The sequence below is a fragment of the Diabrotica virgifera genome, chromosome 5, assembly GCF_917563875.1.
Source record: "Diabrotica virgifera virgifera chromosome 5, PGI_DIABVI_V3a".
NCBI lineage: Eukaryota > Metazoa > Arthropoda > Insecta > Coleoptera > Chrysomelidae > Diabrotica > Diabrotica virgifera.
Genome location: NC_065447.1, coordinates 80,330,363 through 80,350,473, shown reverse-complemented (window position 1 = coordinate 80,350,473; position 20,111 = coordinate 80,330,363). Strand labels below are relative to the sequence as shown.

General features: G+C 33.7%; 2 protein-coding genes across 3 annotated transcripts in view; one reads left to right on the top strand and one right to left on the bottom strand.

The window, feature by feature from the left end:
* Window positions 1-20,111, top strand: part of LOC114334644 (disheveled-associated activator of morphogenesis 1) — a 951,114-nt gene that overhangs the window by 75,544 nt on the left and 855,459 nt on the right. The gene's annotated exons all lie outside the window — the stretch shown is intronic.
* Window positions 5,113-6,810, bottom strand: LOC126885385 (uncharacterized). Its single transcript, XM_050651948.1, has one exon. It carries the CDS (start codon window positions 6,808-6,810, stop codon window positions 5,113-5,115), a length of 1,698 nt encoding a protein of 565 aa, XP_050507905.1.

The window sequence follows — 20,111 nt, the reverse complement described above, 5'->3', positions numbered from 1 at the left end:
GGCAACAGTGGTAATCTTTGACATTATCTAAATTACTATTTTGACAATATCATAGTCGCGCTAAATCGAAGTAATAGAAAACGATTTTATTATTAATAAATAGATATTTATAAAAATAAACCAAAATGGGTGAAAATGTTGTGTTAAGATAGGTATTTCGAAAGGTATGTGCATGAAATATCTAATAATAAAACAATAATAAATAATCATTTTTTGTTGTGAAGCGAAACAAATTTTGGCACGGTTTTTAATGGACTTTTTCTTGGAAGGTTTCACTTTATTTTTCGTTTGATTTACTTTTTCCATTTTGTTAAACTATTGATAATATTTTTAGAATAAAAAATCCTCCTAAAACTTTATATACTCGCATTAGAATTCGAAATGTTTTTACTTAAAATATACTTACCTACCTACATATAACTAAAACTCACAATTAACAACAATATATTCTTTCAAAGAGGCCAACAACTTATTCAACAACAACAAATATATAATAAATTAACTATCAATAACCACTACTTTCCTATGAAACAACAAAAACGAATTCTTAAATTGACACACTACTGCACTGAACAGATATCGATAAAGATGACAGAACAGATTAGAGAAAATCTGACGCAGGTTTGTCAAAATGGCAGTGATAATTTCTCTATGTTGCCTAATTAGTTATTTAGTTATAATATGTTCGATTTCTTGTTAGAAATAAAAAATTCTAGTAGTTCCAAGATTACACAAAATCTAGGCATGGGATAAAAAAGTTTATTTGAAGAAAGTTTATTTTTTTTTCTTCTTAATGGTGGTACAGGCTCCTTTTTTCAATATTTTATTTGGTTATAGAGTAATTTCAACGTACTAAAAATATTTCTGAAATTGGGCTCTGTACCGCCATTCTTTATTATATTACGAATATGTGTGCCAAATATCTCGACAAAATATTCAAAATTAGAGCCGCAATCTTGGAACGCGTTTGTTGCTACCTGTTGATCGCTACTGTAGCCTCTTAAGAATGTTTTGTAGAATCAGGATTTGCAATAAAAAATATGCGTACCAACTTTTGTTTTTCTAACTAGAAGCGTTCTGGATGTATTTAAGAAAAACTAATTACAAGACGCCATTTTCAAAGAGCTCTAGCTCCCTTTGGAAGCATTTTCGGACTAGATGAATTTGTTTAAATTGTCTTAAGATTACCTGAAGAATCTCTCGAGGAACTCTATCATATGCTTTCTCAAGATCAATGAATACCATATGTGCGTTTGTTTCTCTATTCCTGTATTTTTTCATCAACTGCCTTATAATGAAAATTAGCAGGTTACCTTTATGCCTATGATCAGGTACTATTCCGAGAAGCAGTATTTCGATAGAAAGGAATGGCTGGTTAATTTCCTTCTAGCTGCCACGTGGCATCCCCCATTTAATACCACTGAATGTTTTCAAATGGGGAGTTATAAATATTGCGTGCACTACAGTTTCCCAACAAAAGCTGGGAGGTGATTTCCAGTTCAGAGGCTGCTTATACAAATGTTTCTTGGTTGGCAAACCTTTGAGAAACTGCTCGGTCAAAACTTTAGTTTTAGTTTAATTAAGTAATAATATTATAATAATTTCAGTAGTAGTTATAACTACATAACTATCTTGTGATAGATAAAATAGACTACACTAAAATCACAATAAAGAATCACTAGAAATAACCAAACCAAGACACGTTGAGTGTTACAAGGAGCACGCCCAAATCATGATTTACAATATTGTAAATCCCAAATAATGATTGATAAAGTTTATACATTGTAAATCATGATTCGGGAGTGCTCCTCGTAATATTCAACGTGTCTTGGTTTGTTTATTTCTAGTGCATCTTTATTGTGATTTTAGTATAGATATAAAATAAAATAATTTATCTTGACTTAACTAAACTAAACACACCCCAATATAAATTGGGATAGTCGTTCTACAGAATTTCATCTCTTTTCATATAAAATTTTATCACTTCAAATTGCTTCAATCAATACCTCTACAGTTTTTTTATAGCTCCAAGGGGATATATTCGCAATAACAGTTGGATAGGGTGTAACTGTAACTGATTATTTCGATGTCTGGATTATATTCATTGTGGCAGACACTACAAGGGTGAATTTTGTTCAAGTATATGGATTTAGTTATGACCTATTTGTATACAGCATGTTGGGATTGGGAATAATATGCAAATGTAGGAAAAGCTACAACACTGAAAAGAATTAGTATCGGAAACCTCTACGTATCTTTGTGTAGCTGGATAGATATTGAATCGTTGAAAATATGTTATTTTGGAAGATGCTAAATTGATTTCCTTCGAAACGGATCTGAGGCTAGTTTCTTATTTAACAAATAGAAATGAAGGGACCATTTAAGGTTGCTGTTTAAAGAAATACCAAGAAATTTTACAGAATCAACGGTACTGATCTGGATGTTATTAAGAAGCAAAGGTTGAAGAGCTCATTTATAGGATAATGCTACTCCCCTACGCTAAGTAGCGTAAGAGAGCGTAAATTAGTGTCGGACCAGGTTTTTATTGTAAGTAGATCAGAAGTTATAGTTGCATGAAGAGTTGAAATGTTTGAGTTGCTCCAAGTAATACTGGTATCATCAGAAAAAAGAAAAAAATGTCCATCGATTTTTAAATTAGAGATGTCATTTATAAATATAAGGAAAAGTAGAGGATTTAATACTGAACCTCATGGTACCAACATACAATGTTGTTGAGACTTGAGTGAGTATCATTTGCTCTAACCAGTTGTTCCCTAGTATCCAAGTAAGATTGGAACCAATTCAAAGAAATACGTCGAATTCCGTAGAAATTTAGTGTTTAGACTCATGACGCTTTTCGTACGGTTTTCTTTACATTTCTTGGCTTTGGCTTCTGTTTTTTTAACTATTTAGAATGGGAAATAAGCCACAATATTATTAAAAAATGATTTTTATTAACGTTTCGACGCCCAAATCGGGTGCCGTTGTCAAAATGTGTGATTATTTTATATTATCAATATATATATTTATATTATCAATAATGTAATTTCTTGTGTGTTTTATAGGTCTGGATCCCGCGTATGAAAAAAAAGTTGATTAATAGCAAGCTGAAAATTTGTTAATAGCTTAAGGGTGACTAGTCGGACAAATTTTTATATATAGGAACACTGGAACAGGGGAAGTTTTAATTGTGGAACAGGTTAAAAATTTGTAACGGTCAGACCACGAAAACGGCACATGTATTTTGTCCGACATAACAGACTTAAAGTCTCCGAACAGAGATTAAACTCTCATGAAAAAATCAGACTGCTATTTATCACCAAATGGGCGTTTTAATGAGTGGAACATGTAGAATATGTGAAATGACAGGAATTATGACAGGTGATAAATAGCAGTCTGATTTTTGCATGAGGGTTTAATCTTTGTTCGGAGAGTTTAAGTCTGTTCTGTCGGACAAAATAAATGTGCCGTTTTCGTGGTCTGACCGTTCCAAATTTTTAACCTGTTCCACAATTAAAACTTCCCCTGTTCCAGTGTTCCCATATATCAAAGTCTATCTGACTAGACACCGTTAAGCTATTAACAAATTTTCAGCTTGCTATTAATCAACTTTTTTTTCATACGCGGGATCCAGACCTATTATTTATATTTTATGCCGAGAGAGAAACGTGAAAGTGTGACTTTTCTTATTAATTTATTTGACAACTTCTTAAAACAATATACTAATCGTCAATACTTTTTTGAACTGTGAAACTAGACTGAGCAAGTTTTACACGCTCTTCGGCCTCCACTTCTGTTTTCAGGAACTCTAGTAGACCCTGCAACTCATTATTAAATTTTAAATTATTAGAAGCCCTATTTCTTTCCCAAATTTTAAGCAACTCATAGGGTAGCGCGGATTCAACAAGTGGCAAAAGCATCGCTGCATACTTGTCGCTAGTAACACCTAGTGTTCCCAAAGCCCTAAGCTGAGTCTCCAACCTATCATACAAAGTAGATAAAGCCATACCTGGGTCCTCCTTTGAGGTTTGTTGATTTAGAATTAAATTTAATAACTCCCTAACGTATACCTCAATTAAAATTTCGTCCCTTGCGAATCTATTTTTCAGTTGGTCAATGGCTATTTTATAATTTTCAGCGGAAGGTGGGAAGCTTTCGACAAGGCTTCTGGCTGGCGTGCCATCTTCTGTTGATTGGATCAGGTATTGGAACTTGTCTTCGTTTGGAAGGTCTGCGTCTTCATCGATTTTTCTAAACTGGCCCCAAAAATTTATCCAATTTTTGACATTTCCATCATATTTCTTTATTTCAAGTTTTGGCAGATGTAAATTTTTGACAGGTTTTTCATTTTTTGTACCTTTATTTTCTTGATCTTTCAAAGTTTTTAAATTTTTGATCAAGTATTCACATTCTATTCTAAATTTTCCTACCTCGTCACGAAAGTTTTCTTCATCATTTAATTCCTTGCTAATAGTTTCCGTGCTGGTTTCTTCTGCAAATAGAATGTCTTTTATGCTGTTGTCTAGAAGAAATACTCGCTCTGCTTTATCATCAACTTGTTGCAGGAGTCTTTGTATTGTCTTCTCGTCACTGGGATTCACCTCTTCAATTTCTTTAAAAACTTTTTTCAGGGATCCTTTTATTGTTTCCCTCTCTAGCTTTAGGTTCTGCATGTTTTTCAATTAACCAGGGATGCCAATAATGTAATTAAGTAATCAAATTTGTTGCTTGTCTTAGCTTCTACACATGTTCTTCTTCTTTTGTTCCTAACATTGTGGTAAAATCTAAGAATCCATCCTACTAATCTCCGTACTTTTGAAAACTTTCCAAAATAATTTAACTTTTGACAAAATTCTTCCGAATTTTCTGCTAGATTAGTATTAACTAATTTCATACATTCTTTCATTGCTTCTTCTTCTGTAGAGCTTACTTCTCCTTTTGGCCACATATTTTCTGGTTCTTTGAGCCATTGAGGGCCCTTCCACCATTGTTTTTCCAAAAGTTGTTTCCCGCTACATCCTCGTGATAAAACGTCTGCAATATTCATATCACCTGGCACGTGGCGCCACTGATCTACTGCAGAATATTTTTTAATCTCTTTTACCCGGTTTCCTACAAAAGTTTCCAAAGACCCTTTGTTTTAATCCAGGTTAAGACAACCATCGAATCACTCCAGTAGTACGTTTTAAGCTCTGTAAAGTCTGTTACTTCTTTAACAGTTTCTAATAACCTAACACCTATCACAGCAGCCATTAATTCTAACCTAGGGAAAGTAATCGTTTTAACTGGACTTAAACGTGATTTTGCTAACAAAAGTTTAATTGAAATAGAATTTTGAAATTCTAGCCTAATAAAAACGCAAGCGGCATAAGAGTATTTACTAGCGTCAACGAAAACGTGAAGAGTTTTATTTATTATTAGGTTCTCTTCTTCTGGATATGCTAAATATCTATGTATGTTACAAAAATTGAGACACTTAACACTTTTTAACCAAATTTCGAAACGTTTTTTGATATCGTCAGGTAATTTTTGATCCCACGTCAATTTCAAGCTCCAAGTCTCTTGCAATAAGATTTTCGGTATTAACGTAAATGGAGCAGTGAAACCAATAGGATCGAAAACTCTCTGCGTTGCAGATAAAATGCCTCTTTTTGTTCTAGGAATCTCGTCAACACTGTCTAAATTTTTTATATCACACGCTAAAGTGTCAGTTTGGTAATTCCACTGTATACCCAAAATAGAGATAACCTTATTTTCTAATTTTTCATTGACGCTAGAAACATACGTATCGTTATTTTCATTAAAAGTCCACCCTCGAATATCAAATTTTGCATTCTTTAGAATTTCTGTGGACTCATCAATAAATTTTTTAAGTTCTGTTTCATTCCTAACGCTAAAAACACAATTGTCTACGTAAAATGCGTTAAGAAGTTGATTAGCTGTTTCTGTGTATGTTTTTTCCTTTTCTAAATGCAAATTAACTGTTGCTGCTAAAAGAAACGGACTTGGCTTTAGCCCAAAAACTACTCTACAATGTCTAAATATTTTTATTTCTCTTTTTTCATAGTTTTTCCACCACAAAAATCGTAAAAAATCCCTATCTTTCTCTGAAATGCTTATCTGCAAAAATGCCTTCGCTATGTCTGACGTTACCCCAATTTTATGTAACCTGAACTTTAAAATTAAAGGTATTATTAGCTCAATTAGATTTGGACCCTTTTCCAGTAAATCATTAAGAGAATTACCGTTACCATCTTTAGCTGATGCATCAAACACTGGTCGGATCTTCGTAGTTAAACTGGACTCTTTGACAACTGCGTGATGTGCCAAGTAGTGCGTATTCTTTTCCAACGGCTCTTCTTCTACTTCTTCAATGATTCCTGTATTTTCCCAATCTTGAAATATATTGTCATACTCTGTAAGCTTGTTCAGAGAAATTAACCGTTTTGTGGTAGAAAAAAGTCGCTTTTCAGCTAAATTAAAATTAGAGGTTATAGCCGGATAACCTTCTGCCCATGGTAAACAAATTTCATATCTATTTTCACTATTTACCACAGTGCTTTCTTTAAATTTTTCTAATGTGCGAATGTCTAACTCTTCTCGACATTTCGTCTCTGCTGGATCTTTTATACCCAGAACATCTAAACTCCATAAAGTACTCAATGAGTCAGTAAAATAAGTTGAAACAAACGTGTTTATTTTATTATTACTTTTTTGTGTCCCCATAACGGTCCAACCAAACTTGGTTTCCAAAGCTACTAAAGAATCATTTATGTTTACCAAGTTTCCCGTTATGATGTGACCAAACATGTCTGCCCCTATTAATAAATTAACCTCTAATTCTTTAGAAGCAGAATCATTTATATAAATATTTTTATCTTTTAATAAATCTAGGACCTTTTGGTCAATTAGTTTTGGAACGTAATTGCAAATTTTAGATTGTTCCAGTAAAGATAACCCGATGCTGAATGAATTTTCTAAATTTTCTATACCTGCCTTAAACAAACGATGAATCTTTGGAGCTCCCTGCAACCCACCAAAAACACCTTGAACTATATTTTCTTGTCCAATTTTAGTTAACCCTAAATCTTCCGCGCATTTTGTAGTTATATTATATTATTTGTCGAAATATAATATATTATATTTCGACACCCGATTTGGGCGTCGAAACGTTAATAAAAATCATTTTTTAATAATATTGTGGCTTATTTCCCATTCTAAATAGTTAAAATTGTAAAAATGCCACAAGAAAATAGCTTCAGAGCTTCTGTTTTTGTTTGCTTCTTTCCCCTGCATCAAAAAAAAAATTTCCCTAGTGATAATAATTTGTTGTTTCATGCTATTTTTATGTTAAATTGAATCATAAACATGAAAATATCATCTGGGTTCTGAAACTGCTTTATATATACAGGGTGTCAAAAATAGCGGAACGGTCGAATATTTCGCGAAATGAACATCGGATCGAAAAGCTGAACAATCCCTGTTTTTATATCCAATACATCAATATTTTTCAAAAATCCATCCAATGACACCAAACACGACTCCACACTCCGCCCCCTGGATGTGTGGTGAGGGGTAACTTTAAAATATTAAATAGGAGCCCCATTTTTGTATTGCAGATTTGGATTCGTTATGCAAAAAAAGTACATAACTTTTATTCGAGACATTTTTTATAATTGTTGATAGATTGCGCTATAATCTGAAAAAACTATTTATCGTGATTCCCTAGGTAAATTATAGAAACGGTCTAATATCTCGAGAAATACACTTTCAAATGAAAAACCAAAAAACATGCGCTTAATATTTTTTTTTTTAAATCTATCGAATGGCACCAAACACGATCCCGCACTCGCATCCTTTTGGAGTGGGGCGGGGGATACATTTGAATTCTTAAATAGAGAACCATATTTTTCATTAGAGATTAGTTTTCTACTAATTACGTGATTCTACGTAAACAAGTAAACAAGTGTTATCTGAAAGTCGAAAGTTTTTAACCTAATAGAAATATTAAAAATATGTTTCTTTTATAAATAAACATATAATAAATTATTTTTTCTACAATGCAATTTATTGCATTTCTAAAAATGAAATTTTTAGCACTCCATACGAGCGTTAAAAATGCTACTATAAGGCACTAGTGCTTTAAAATATTTTTAAGGCACTGCAGTTCGTATTCACCGTATATGCAATTTTGATGTAATGTCAAAAAATATAAAAATGGAATGTCAGTCAAGTTCAAGTAAAAGTTTTTGTAGATATTGTCCTGTAATTACGTTTGTAGAAAAAATATTGTATGATATGCGTGTTAAAAAGTACGTTTTTAAGGCACTCATGTGAATTGCAGAACTCGCTATCGCTCATTCTGCAAACTTTCACATGCGTGCCTTAAACGTGTAATTTTAACAGTTATATCATAAATAACTATTATATTAGTTTTACTCCTTTGAGTAATTATGTCCATTTTCTGTTGTAGGGCAGTCAATGAGGATATGTGGCTCCGAATTCCATCTTACTATATCGATTTACGTGATATTTTCACAGTAAGTAGGGAATAGCCCAAGAAACAAAGTCTACCCTATGCCGATGTGTGCTTTTGTCTTGAGGAGGGTTCCCACCCCTTCTCGGGGGTAGAAAATTTTTTGCTTAAATAACTACGGAAGTTGCTAGAGAACCTAATACTAAGCAAAAACTATTCTATAATTTTTTTTCGAAAACTCAATACTTTTTGATTGAAAATTGGCCATTTTCATTGAAACATAACACCTTTTCAAACGGTTTTTTGCGAATATCTTAAAAACTATGCATCTAACTAAAAAAACTATATAAATCATTTTTGTAGCTTATAAAATAGCAAAGAGATTCTTTCCTTTATGAATCTTCTAGTTATAACACAAAAAGAGATATGGTAAGTGAAAAAACTTGTTTTCTTGGTGCATGCTCAAATCAGTGTATTTAACTTGAAATAACAGAGAAACGGTCGATTTTAGGTGTATAATGCCACCAATGACTTTTGTTGTGCTTGAAAAGACCTATAAATTAAGCAATATTAAGAGCAAGGACACACCAGGCGGCACGCGTAGAATCGACGTCGAGGCAGCGTAAAACACATGGCACGGTATAACAGCGGCAGCTATGCTACGATTTAAAGTATTTGTATTTCGTTGTTGCCAAATTTAGTCGCGTGTTGGCTGCTGTATGATAAGATGTCTGAAAGTTATGACGATTTGTCTTTTGTAATAAATACAAGTGTATTTTATCTTAGATTAAAGAAAAAAAAAACGCAGATATTGGATACATCCGATCATAAAGGAACGAAATTATAAGGGATTTTATACACATTATATTAACATTAATAAAATAATTATTAGTGAGTATTAAAAAGCCGTGTTCAAGAAATAACACCGTTATGAGGGAAAGCATATCACCTAAGAAAAACTATTTATAACGCTAAGAGGCATTCCATTCTATGGTACGCCACTGAGCAAATACAGGTGTTAAATTGATTAAAAAAATTATTCAAATTAAAGCCAAAGTACGTATCGAGAAAGACGAAAACCAGAATATACAAAACCGTAATAAGAGCAACAGCCACCTACGGATGTGAGACATGGGTGCTAAATAAAACAAAAGAAAAAAAGATATAGAGTTGAGAACGGAACGTGCTAAGAGCTATTTTCAGGGGAAAGAATACAGATACAGAAGACGGCTGGCATAGAAGCACCAATCAAGAATTAAGGATGCTTTACAAGGAACCAAGTGTAACAAGATACACAAAGTCATAAAGAATCAGGTGGGCAGGTCATGTCGAGAGGATGGATAAGGGAAGAATGCCAAAGATGGTACTGCACAGAAGACCAGTTGGGACTAGGAGACGAGGTAGACCAAGAAAATGACGGCAAGAAAGTTTCAGGAAGGTGTAGTATCGATGGAAATTACACACTGGAAAGAGGAGCTGAAAAATAGGATATAGTGGAGAACCATAGTTCAGCAATTTTTACATAGACATCAAATAAAATTATATATAAATTATTAGCATAAACTGTATTATCTAAAATTGTAAATACAAGGCCTGTAGAGCATAATAGATAAAATAATAAATAAATAAATAAAATAATAAATAATATAAATAAGGTTTTTTTATTATTTTGTTTGAATATTCATCAATGCGCATATCCCAAATAGCTGGTCTCATCTGAATTTCATTAATGAATTTTTCTACATGTGTATTTCCCATCACAAAAGCACGATCTGACAACACTCACTACAGAATTCGCTAGAAAACAGCTCAAACGTGTGTGTCATACAACGATAGACGCATTTATGATATGCCGTCGAAGTCATAAAACCGATTGGCGGTGGATGGGTTCCAGGATATGTCGCCAGTAAGCCGCTGCATCGAAAATTTTAAGAGCGTCTGGTGTGTGTTACTGCATCAAAGTATAGTAAGGGATGCGTCGCTATCGACATCTCAGCGGGGGTTCAGTCGACGTACGCCGCCCCGTCTGTGTTACCTCTAAATGTCGATTACATTCAAACTATGCGAGATAAACTGTAAAAAATTTGATGACTAACGTATTTTAAGAAAAAAATGAGAAGTATATTTAACCCCTCATCCACAAAAATTTAAATGCATCGTTTTCCTTCTACAATACATTTTACTATAGTGTTCTTTTTATGTTAAAAAAGTTGGGCGGTTTTAAAATGAATGGTTTTTGAAAAAAATAAGATCAAATTATTGAGCGCATTTTTAAATTTTCTTAAAAATATTCCCATTTCTCCATGTAACTCGAAAATGGTAAGAGATGCCAAAAAAGATGCTATACAAAAATGTAGGTTTCTTCTAGATAAACATATTGATTTTATTTTTTATAACAGTATCTCTCATTTTCAAATTACATGGAGAAAAAGGAAGATTTTTAAGAAAATTTAAATATGCGCTCTATAATTTGATCTTATTTTTTTCAAAAACCATTCATTTTAAACCCGCTCAACTTTTTGAACATAAAAAACACTGTAGTGAAATGTATTGTAGAAGGAAAACGATGCATTTAAATTCTTGTGGATGAGGGGTTAAATACATTTCTCAACTTTTTTCTTAAAATTCGTTAGTCATCAATTTTTTGCAGCATATCTCGCTTATGTCGAATGTAATCGACATTGGATATTGCATATTTGAAAGGACTTTTCAAGCACAATAAAAGGTATTGGTAGCATTATACACCTAAAATCGACCGTTTCTCTGTTATTTCAAGTTGAATACACTGATTTGAGCATGCACCAAAAAAACAAACTCTTTTTACCTACCATATCTCTTTTTGTGTTCTAACTAGAAGATTGAAGAAGGAACAAATCTCTTTGATTTTTTATGAGCTACAAAAATGTTTTATATAATTTTTTTAGTTAGATGAATTGTTTTTAAGGTATTCGCAAAAACCGTTTGAAAAGGTGTTACATTTCAATGAAAATGACCAATTTTCAACCACGAATAACTCAAAAACTATTGAGTTTTCGAAAAAAAAATTATAGAACAGTTTTTGCTTAGAATTAGGTTCTCTAGCAACTTCCGTAGTTGTTTAACCAAAAAATTTCCCACCCCCGAGAAGGGGTGGGAACCGCCCCAAGACAAAAGCACACATCGGCATAGGGTAGACTTTGAATAAGGAGATATTTTCAGGCTATTCCTAAAATTTCATTAAAATCCATGCAGTAGGATAGAATTCGGAGGTAATACCTGTTCTTGCTCTCATTGACTGCCCTATTGGAATTTACCAGCTGAACAGACGGGGTTGTGAATTGTAAGTTTTTGAATTCCTTCTTGTCTTTTTCGCTTCAGCATCCATCTGGCTTGCAATTTTTAGAACCCATGGAGGTGTTACCATGAAAATGGTCCAATAAGCTTTCAATTAAATAACTTTTAGGAATATTTTTAATATTTTTCAATAATTTTAATATTTCTATTAGGTTGAAAACTTTGACTTTCAGTTGCCAGAGGTCGCTAGACACCTACTCCATAAACGCCAGTTGCCATGCGGGGATAATCTGTCGGAGTTTCGTCACTTGGGGCAGAGAGCAGCAAACCTACGTCTCTCTGATGATGACTCCAAATAGAGTCGAAAATCGTGGATTTAGAGTGCTGGTTTGCGCTCTCTCTTCTAAGTGAAAAATAAGACAGTTTTGCCTTCGCATTGCAACTGAATAAAAATGGTGTACACTTTTATTTTAAGTTTTATCTGATTTTTTTTTTCGATTCGCGATAAATGGCGCTCTAATAACAGATCCGAATTCTACTAGCTAATTTCTATGGTATGGAATATAGTTTTTACGGGGGTAGGTGCAAAATCTTGCGATTTAAATAAAACGCAGAATGAAAGATTATGTACATTATTACCGAGGGCCAAAAGTCGCTGAAAACTTTTATAATGTTTATTTTAATAACTTACAGGGGTGAAAAAAAAAGGAGAAAATTTAATGTGATTTTTAGTTTCAAATATTTCATTCAAAAGAAACTTTTTGTTTATCTAAGGGACTTTCAGCCCTCGGTAATAATGTAATCTTTCATTCTGCGTTTAAATTTTAAAAAAATATTATTTGTTAGTTTCCTCAGGATTCGAAAAATGCATGCATTTAAATAGCATTGGACCAATATTTGGCGCCTACCCCCTTAAGAATGTTTTGTAGAATCAGGATTTGCAATAAAAATGTGGTTTCCAATTAAAGATTTCAAAGTTATCCCCCACCCTACTCCTAGGGGGTAGGGTAAGTAAGGATCATTTTTGTTGTCATTTGATAGACTTTTGAAAATATTGGATAACATATTAGTGTTTTTCAGTTTTTCATTTAAAAGTGTGTTGCTCGACATATTAGGCTATTTCCGTAATGTTCCTAGGGTAATGACAATGACAAATCTTTTTTTCCAATCAATAGCGCCTTCACCCAATGATTCGAAAAAATGCGACTTATTTTTACATATGAAATCCAAATCTGCAATAAAAAATGGGGGTTCCTATTTAAGATTTTAAAGTTACCCCCACCCCACCTCCAAGGAGTGGAGTGTTTGGTGTCACTCGATAGAATTTTAAAAACATTGAACACGTATTTTTCAGTTTTTCGAAGCGATGTTCCGTTCACGAAATATTTCACTGTTCCCCTACTTTTGGCACACCCTATATCTATATAATAATAATGAAAATCATGATGCTACAAACCTTTATGTAAAATTATCCCTATACTTGGGTGATGTCTATAATATAATGTAATCTGTTTGAAATTACGATGGATAATATAATATTACATACTTGTGTTTAGTGTGTTCAACATTTTTATTATCTTATTTATACCTACAAAGATAAATACATGCACAGTCAACATTTTACCAGTTATTGCCCTATCGGTTATCGATACCGACAACAAAAGTATGAGACCAGCAACCTCGACATTGTCTAGACCTTTCGTTCTTTCCCAAAGAGAATGGTGGTGATTAGAAATCCTCACCCCTAACTCTTATTTATACGTCTCTTGTAGATAAAATCAATAATGTATGTCGGAAATTACATATCAGAGGGATTTGACGCTTTCATTTCGGTCTTCTTGGCGATTAAATTACGTCTAGGGAATATGGAATCGGGTTTCCTGAAGATAATTATGACAGAAAATGAGAATGTTTTCAATATGGTAAAGAGTGGCAAAATCTTGATTATTTTCTACTTTCGACAGAGGGACTAGAAACCGTAAATAATTGGTTAAAACTGAAAGAGGGAGAGGTGGAAATGAGGAAATGAATATTATTTTAATGTTACTGTTCTAACTTTATTATGTAATTTATTTACACACTTATTTTACTAAAATAATTTCTTCTTCTTTTTGTATACACGTGACTCTGTCTGTTTTTTCAATGTGCCTCTAGTAAGTTGTTGTTCCATCGTTTTCGTGGTCTTCCCACTAATCGTCTTCCTATTGGGGAACCTTCTCCAGCTGTCCTTACTACTCTATTTGTTGTCATTCGGCTTATGTGGTCATTCCATTCTATTCTTCTGTTTCTTACCCAGTTATTAATGTTATTCACCTTGCATTTCCGTCGTAGATATATATGTACTTCTAACTCTGTCCCATAGAGTCTTACCATCGATTTTTCGAAGGGTTTTCATCTCCGCTGTTTCAAGAAATATGTTTGTCCTCTCTGTGTCGGGTCGTGTTTCTGTCGCATATGTCATTATTGGTCTGATTACTCTTTTGTAAATTTCTCCTTTCATTTCTTTTCTGATATTTTTATTTCTCCATATTGTGTCATTCAGGCAACCTGCGCCTCTGTTTGCTCTATTCACTTGATCTTCCATTTCTGTTTCGAGCCTTCCGTAGCTAGATAGTGATTTGCCTAGATATTTAAACTCCATCACTTGTTCTATTATGTGCCTTCCAGCTCCAATTTACATCTTATTGGATTTGCTGTTATAACCATGCATTTTGTCTTTTTTTGGGGAAATTAACATGTTAAATTTTCTGGCGGTTATGTTAAATTGGTGCAGCATAAGTTGTAAATCATCTTCACTTTGAGAGATTAGTACTGCATCGTCTGCGTAGCAGATTATTTTAAGTTGTTTTTCTCCCATTTGGTATCCTTTTTTAGTTCTTACTTTTTTTATTATTTCGTCCATCGAAACTTTTAACCATTTTTATTTTTCGATTCAAGGAATCCCCCCGTCTTATTCTGATTGCCGGTTTCAATTGGGTCAGTTAGTTCATCTTCCAATTTTACTTTTATTGTGTTGTTCTGGTAGATGTTTTCGATGGTTTTAATTATTCCTAGAGGTACCTCTCTTGAGTATAACAATGGACAAGTCCTTTAATTTGACCCTGTCAAATGCTTTCTTAAGGTCCACGAAACATAAATATGCCGGTTTGTTGTATTCCAACGATTTCTCTTGAACTTTCCTCATTATAAATATAGCGTCAGTACATGACCTTCCCGACCTAAAACCTTGTTGTTCTTCTGCTAATGTTATAATTTCATTCAATTTGTTTGTTATCATTTTGGTTGTTAATTTTAATGTTGTGTTTAATAAGTTAATTCTACATTTCTATTAAAATAATTTATATCTACAAATTACAATTTATTTTCGACAATATAAAACGCGCACTTAACCTCTGAACAATGAATCTTTTTCTTTAAGTTCCATCTTCTATCGAAGGAAATCGTCATGGCAATGCGGACTCTGTTGACTGCCGCTCTAAATAGCTTTGCACTACTGCATTCGAACCATTTCCTTAAGTTCTTAAGCCAGGATGTTCTTCGTCTTCCCACATTTCGCTTTCCTCGAATTTTGCCTTGCATAATAAGTGGTAATAATGAGTATTTTGCCCTCTCATCACATGTCCCAAGTACTCAAGTTTTCTTCTTTTGTTAGTTAATATTATTTCTGCTTTATTTCCCATCCTTCTAGTTAATTCCACATTTGACATTCTTTGATATTCGTAGGATTCTTCTGTAACACCAAAATTCAAAGGCGGCCAACTTATTCAGATGGACTTGTTTTAATGTCCCCGCTTCCAAGCCATAAAGAAGAGTAGAGAACACGTAACACCGAAGCATCCTTAGGCGTACTAGTTCTAACCTTATATCCTGACAACAAATAAACTTTTTAAGTTTAATGAAATGATGCACGTGCTATTTCAATACGTGTCTTAATTTCTTTAGTTTGGTCTACATTTGATGTTATCCGTGTTCCTAAGTCTTTATAGTTATCCACACTCTCAATTACAGTATCTTCAATAGTCAATTGGATGTTTGCGTGTGATGATTTAGTCATGATCATGCATTTAGTTTTCTTTAAATTCATCTTCAGTCCGTACTTATGACAGCGTTCATTAAGGCGTTGCATTACGTTCTGTAAATCATTGTTGTTAACCGTTATTATTACCGTATCGTCTGCAAAACGTAAGTTGTTCAAAACTTTTCCATTGATAGATATACCTTCTATTGAATCTGAGAGCTCTTCTTGAAATACCGCGTCACTGTAGACATTGCAGAGTAGTGGGGAGTGAGGACAGCACGCAACCCTGACGGACTCAAGTTTGATTCCAATATGTATATATTAGATATAATTTTCATATCACGACTGTCAATATTTTTACTTTTTAATATGAACAATGAATGAATGTCCACAATTCGATCTTCTATTTAAGTACTCCCCGACTTTGCTCTACAATTAATAGACCGGGCCTTGAACACAATAGAATAAATCGAACTGAATTGAATACATTCAGAAAAGTTGGCGCCTCGCATTTGAAATGGGTCAACACTTTCGATTCGGTCTCCAGAAGCATCTAGAGATTCAGGCCGGCTTGCGTGATATTGGGAATCGTAACAATATTTATCGGATTTGTTTTAATAAAGAAATTTAGTTAAACACTAACTAGTTATCATAAATAACACCTCAATACTTAACTAAACTATACTATAGAATTATGTGGAGTGGCCCATTCTGCTCTATTAGTCGCTTTTTTCGGATGTCTCTCATGAGGTCCTGGACGGAACTCGGATCAATTTCTCTGTTTTTCGTAAATTTGCCGTCCTAATTGTTCTTCACCTTGGGTTTCCCAGCCTACATGCTAAACTTTTCTATACAGTAAAGCCGAAAAATCGTCATTTGGGCGAGCCTGCCGCAAGTTTGAAGGATTATTATTTTTGGGAACAGGAACAAAGGGTGTGTTGTGTAGTCGAAATCCCTTCTGGGTATCTCTTGAGTAATAATTCATGATGCTAGATCTGGCCAAAACATAATATCGTCATTAGCATGATGTTCGTGGACAAACTGAAGCAATTTGGAAAGACAGTTATCAATATAGCTCTGACTAATCAAAGCTTAGCTCTGCGGTATCTACAGAGCAGTGGCGACGCGTGACTTTTTCTAAAGTGTTACCAAAACCAGATGCAAAAAATCTTATTTAAAAAATGAAGATATTATGGCTAAATGTATATATAGCTTCAATAATATAATTTTATATATCACTCTCGAAAAAACAGTTGATTAGATGTTGGCAAAATTTTTGATCTTTTTTGGCAATTAATGTTAACAATTCCCTGTAATTGCCTCGACTGTCAGAGTCGCCGCTCTCAAAATGACCACGAAACGCTAATTCTTGTTTGGCCAAAAAACATACGGTATCTATTATAAGTGTGCTAAGGATAGACCTATCTATTTTTTAACAAATTCATTATGTTTAGCAATATTTGCTTTAAAGCTTGGTTAAGAGAACTTTAGATTCTTGTTTTGCCAAACTGAATCAAATTGGGTATACATCTTACATGTAGGTAACGGGGAAATTTCATGTATCCATTCTAAAACTATTTAAATCGTGAACCTGGTCCATCCATTTTTCTGTAGAAACCAGAAGACATGGCCAACAATACAGTCTATTTTTCTTGCAACCACATAACCAAGGATTTTCACTGTACCAATTAAATTTAAAATATCGAACTACTTTTTTTATTCCTTTTTTAAATTCTTTAAAATAGGTCTTTCATTTTCAATAATCTTATTTTTTTCTCCAAAATTATACAAGGAGAATTACTTTTCAAGTAGTTGATCGATTACGCAGCGACACTCATCCATGGTTAACTGCACGCACACTTTTTGTAGTTACTGTAACCAATTTTAAATCTGGTAACAGGGCTACTGATATACACAGCGCGCTTACGGGCTTACGCCGTCGCTCCTTCAACATTTTCAGACACTAGCCGGTCCCGAGCGATAGCGAGGATATAACCATTGTAACCACAAATGAGACTGGTAACAGAGTATAATAAAGTGCAACTGAGTCACATAAACTCGCCAATATTTTCGTGTGTCTACGAGTAGTTGGCTATTTACTGAATTAGGTACTATTAACACATAATATAATGATATATTTCTAAAAGCGGTTTGTGCTAGCGGGTATCATATACTTGCCGCGTTTTAATTGAGCACATCGCATTTACCGCGTTTTTGTCGAGACTCGTGTTGCGACCTCGTATTTTGAACATTTATGACATGTATATAATATTTTGCGTATATAATAAACAATTATTATAAGCTATTTATTTTTCCTTTTTGGTAATTATTCTTCCTTGTAAAAAATCCTATTTGTAATTTGAAATGCAGATACGGCACTATTTCTGATCCAGTAATATATCCGCTACTCATTAAAACGCGATATATGACTTTTTATTTACAGCTTTGATAAAAACATGATTTTTTTAAGAATATATTTTTAAATAATGTTCAACTATCATTAGAACATGTTTTGCGTTAAAAAGATGTAAACACATTATATAGAGTAATAAAAAAAACTTTAACAGCCGATTTCTCGGTTTTAAGTTGGCTGCACATACCGCGTTTTATTTGAGGACGGCAGTATCCGAAGGAGTTGCGATTCGGAGTATTTGGGACACGTCTCTTTCGACATTGAAGACCATTCCTCCTCGATTCCAACGATATCGTACTATTAGAAGATCTGTTGACATCCTAGTTGACATTCTAACAAATTTTTTTGCTCTTTTTACCAATATCTGTGGCCTCTGTGAAATAAATGCACGTGATCTTCCACTGTTTGGTAGATTCAGACATGGTAAGTATACCCTGCTAGCACTCCGTTATTCTTTTATAAATGGTTCAAGCGGTTGATTACCCGCCCAAACAACTTGTAGACACTTTTTCTTATTACTAGTTTATACATCTTAACGCGAAAACTTCAAAATAAATAAATCTCTACAACACTAGATAAAGTAAACAAACTTTTATTTCCAAAGGCAATTGGATATTATTGTGTTAGATATTGTTAAAATTAAAGCCAATGGATTTTCTGCCAAAACTTTTAGCACATACGTTAGTCTTGCAACATCTACTCTGAAAACATCTTTAGAGAAGCCTTGGACGAATCAGAAAATGGTATTGCAGTAAATGGCAACTTATAGAATATTAGATATGCAGACGGTACAGTATTGCTGGTAGATAGTGTGCAGGGGCTCCAAAGGATGATAAATAATGTTGTTGAAACATGTAACATACACGACCTAAAACTAAACTGTAAGAAGACAAAAATAATGATCATTGGTAAGAATACCAACATAAATGCCTAAATCACAATTAGCGATTCGCCGTTAGAAAAAGTGGAGAAAATATGCTATTTGGGTTGCAATATTAAGGATACCTGGGATTATAGCTACGAAATAAAAACTCATTGAAAAACCAAAAGCTCTTATTTTAACGGTCTTAGGAAAATTCGTTACGTCTTTAATCTCCTCCTCTACGAAGTAGAAAGTTGGAGTCTTGCAGAAGATGCCATAAAACTATTAGGGGCATTTGAAATGTGATGCTACTGACGTATCTTAAAAGTTTCATACATATTTTACCGGCCAAACCCGATTTCAGGATAACCTAGTTTAGCCTAGGCCACATTAGTTTATCCTGACATTAATACGGACACTGCAGGATAAACCAGTACGGCCTAGTATAAACATTATAGTATACCTACAAAGCACAAATAAATAGATATTTAAACTGAATAAAATACTCTGCGATACAAACAATCATACTAAAAAAAATAATCAGTATTTTTTTATAAAAGCAATACTTATTATAGTTTGGCCTAGGCCAAACTAGTTTATCCTATCGCGTTCAGAACAAACTAGTTTGGCCTAGGCCAAACTAGTTTATCCTGATATCGGGTTTGTCCGGTAACATACACCATACCTACAACTAACGTAACTATTCCTCGGAGGCTAAGAAAGGACAAAGAAATTATTAATACCGTAAATAACAGAAAATTGACTTACTTTGGCCACATTATGCGTAATCATAAATTACTACTTCTGCAGTTGATTCTACAAGGACAAATTGAGGGCAAGACAGGCCCTGGACGTAAACTTATATCCTGGCTGGCCAATCTTAGGAAGTGGACTGGTCTAACGTCAACTGATCTATTTCGAACTGGGGCCTGATTCTAATTCATTTCGAGGTCGCAATTTAATTTCGACTCCGCCATGACGGTCGCAATTTATAGCGATTCGTATTCATTTCGATATTAGTTCCAACTGGGGATATTAACGTTATCATTTTGACACTGCTCAGAATTTG

Excerpts from the sequence above, each read along its gene's own strand:
- LOC126885385 (XM_050651948.1), bottom strand. The coding sequence starts at position 6,810 with ATGTTTGGTCACATCATAACGGGAAACTTGGTAAACATAAATGATTCT.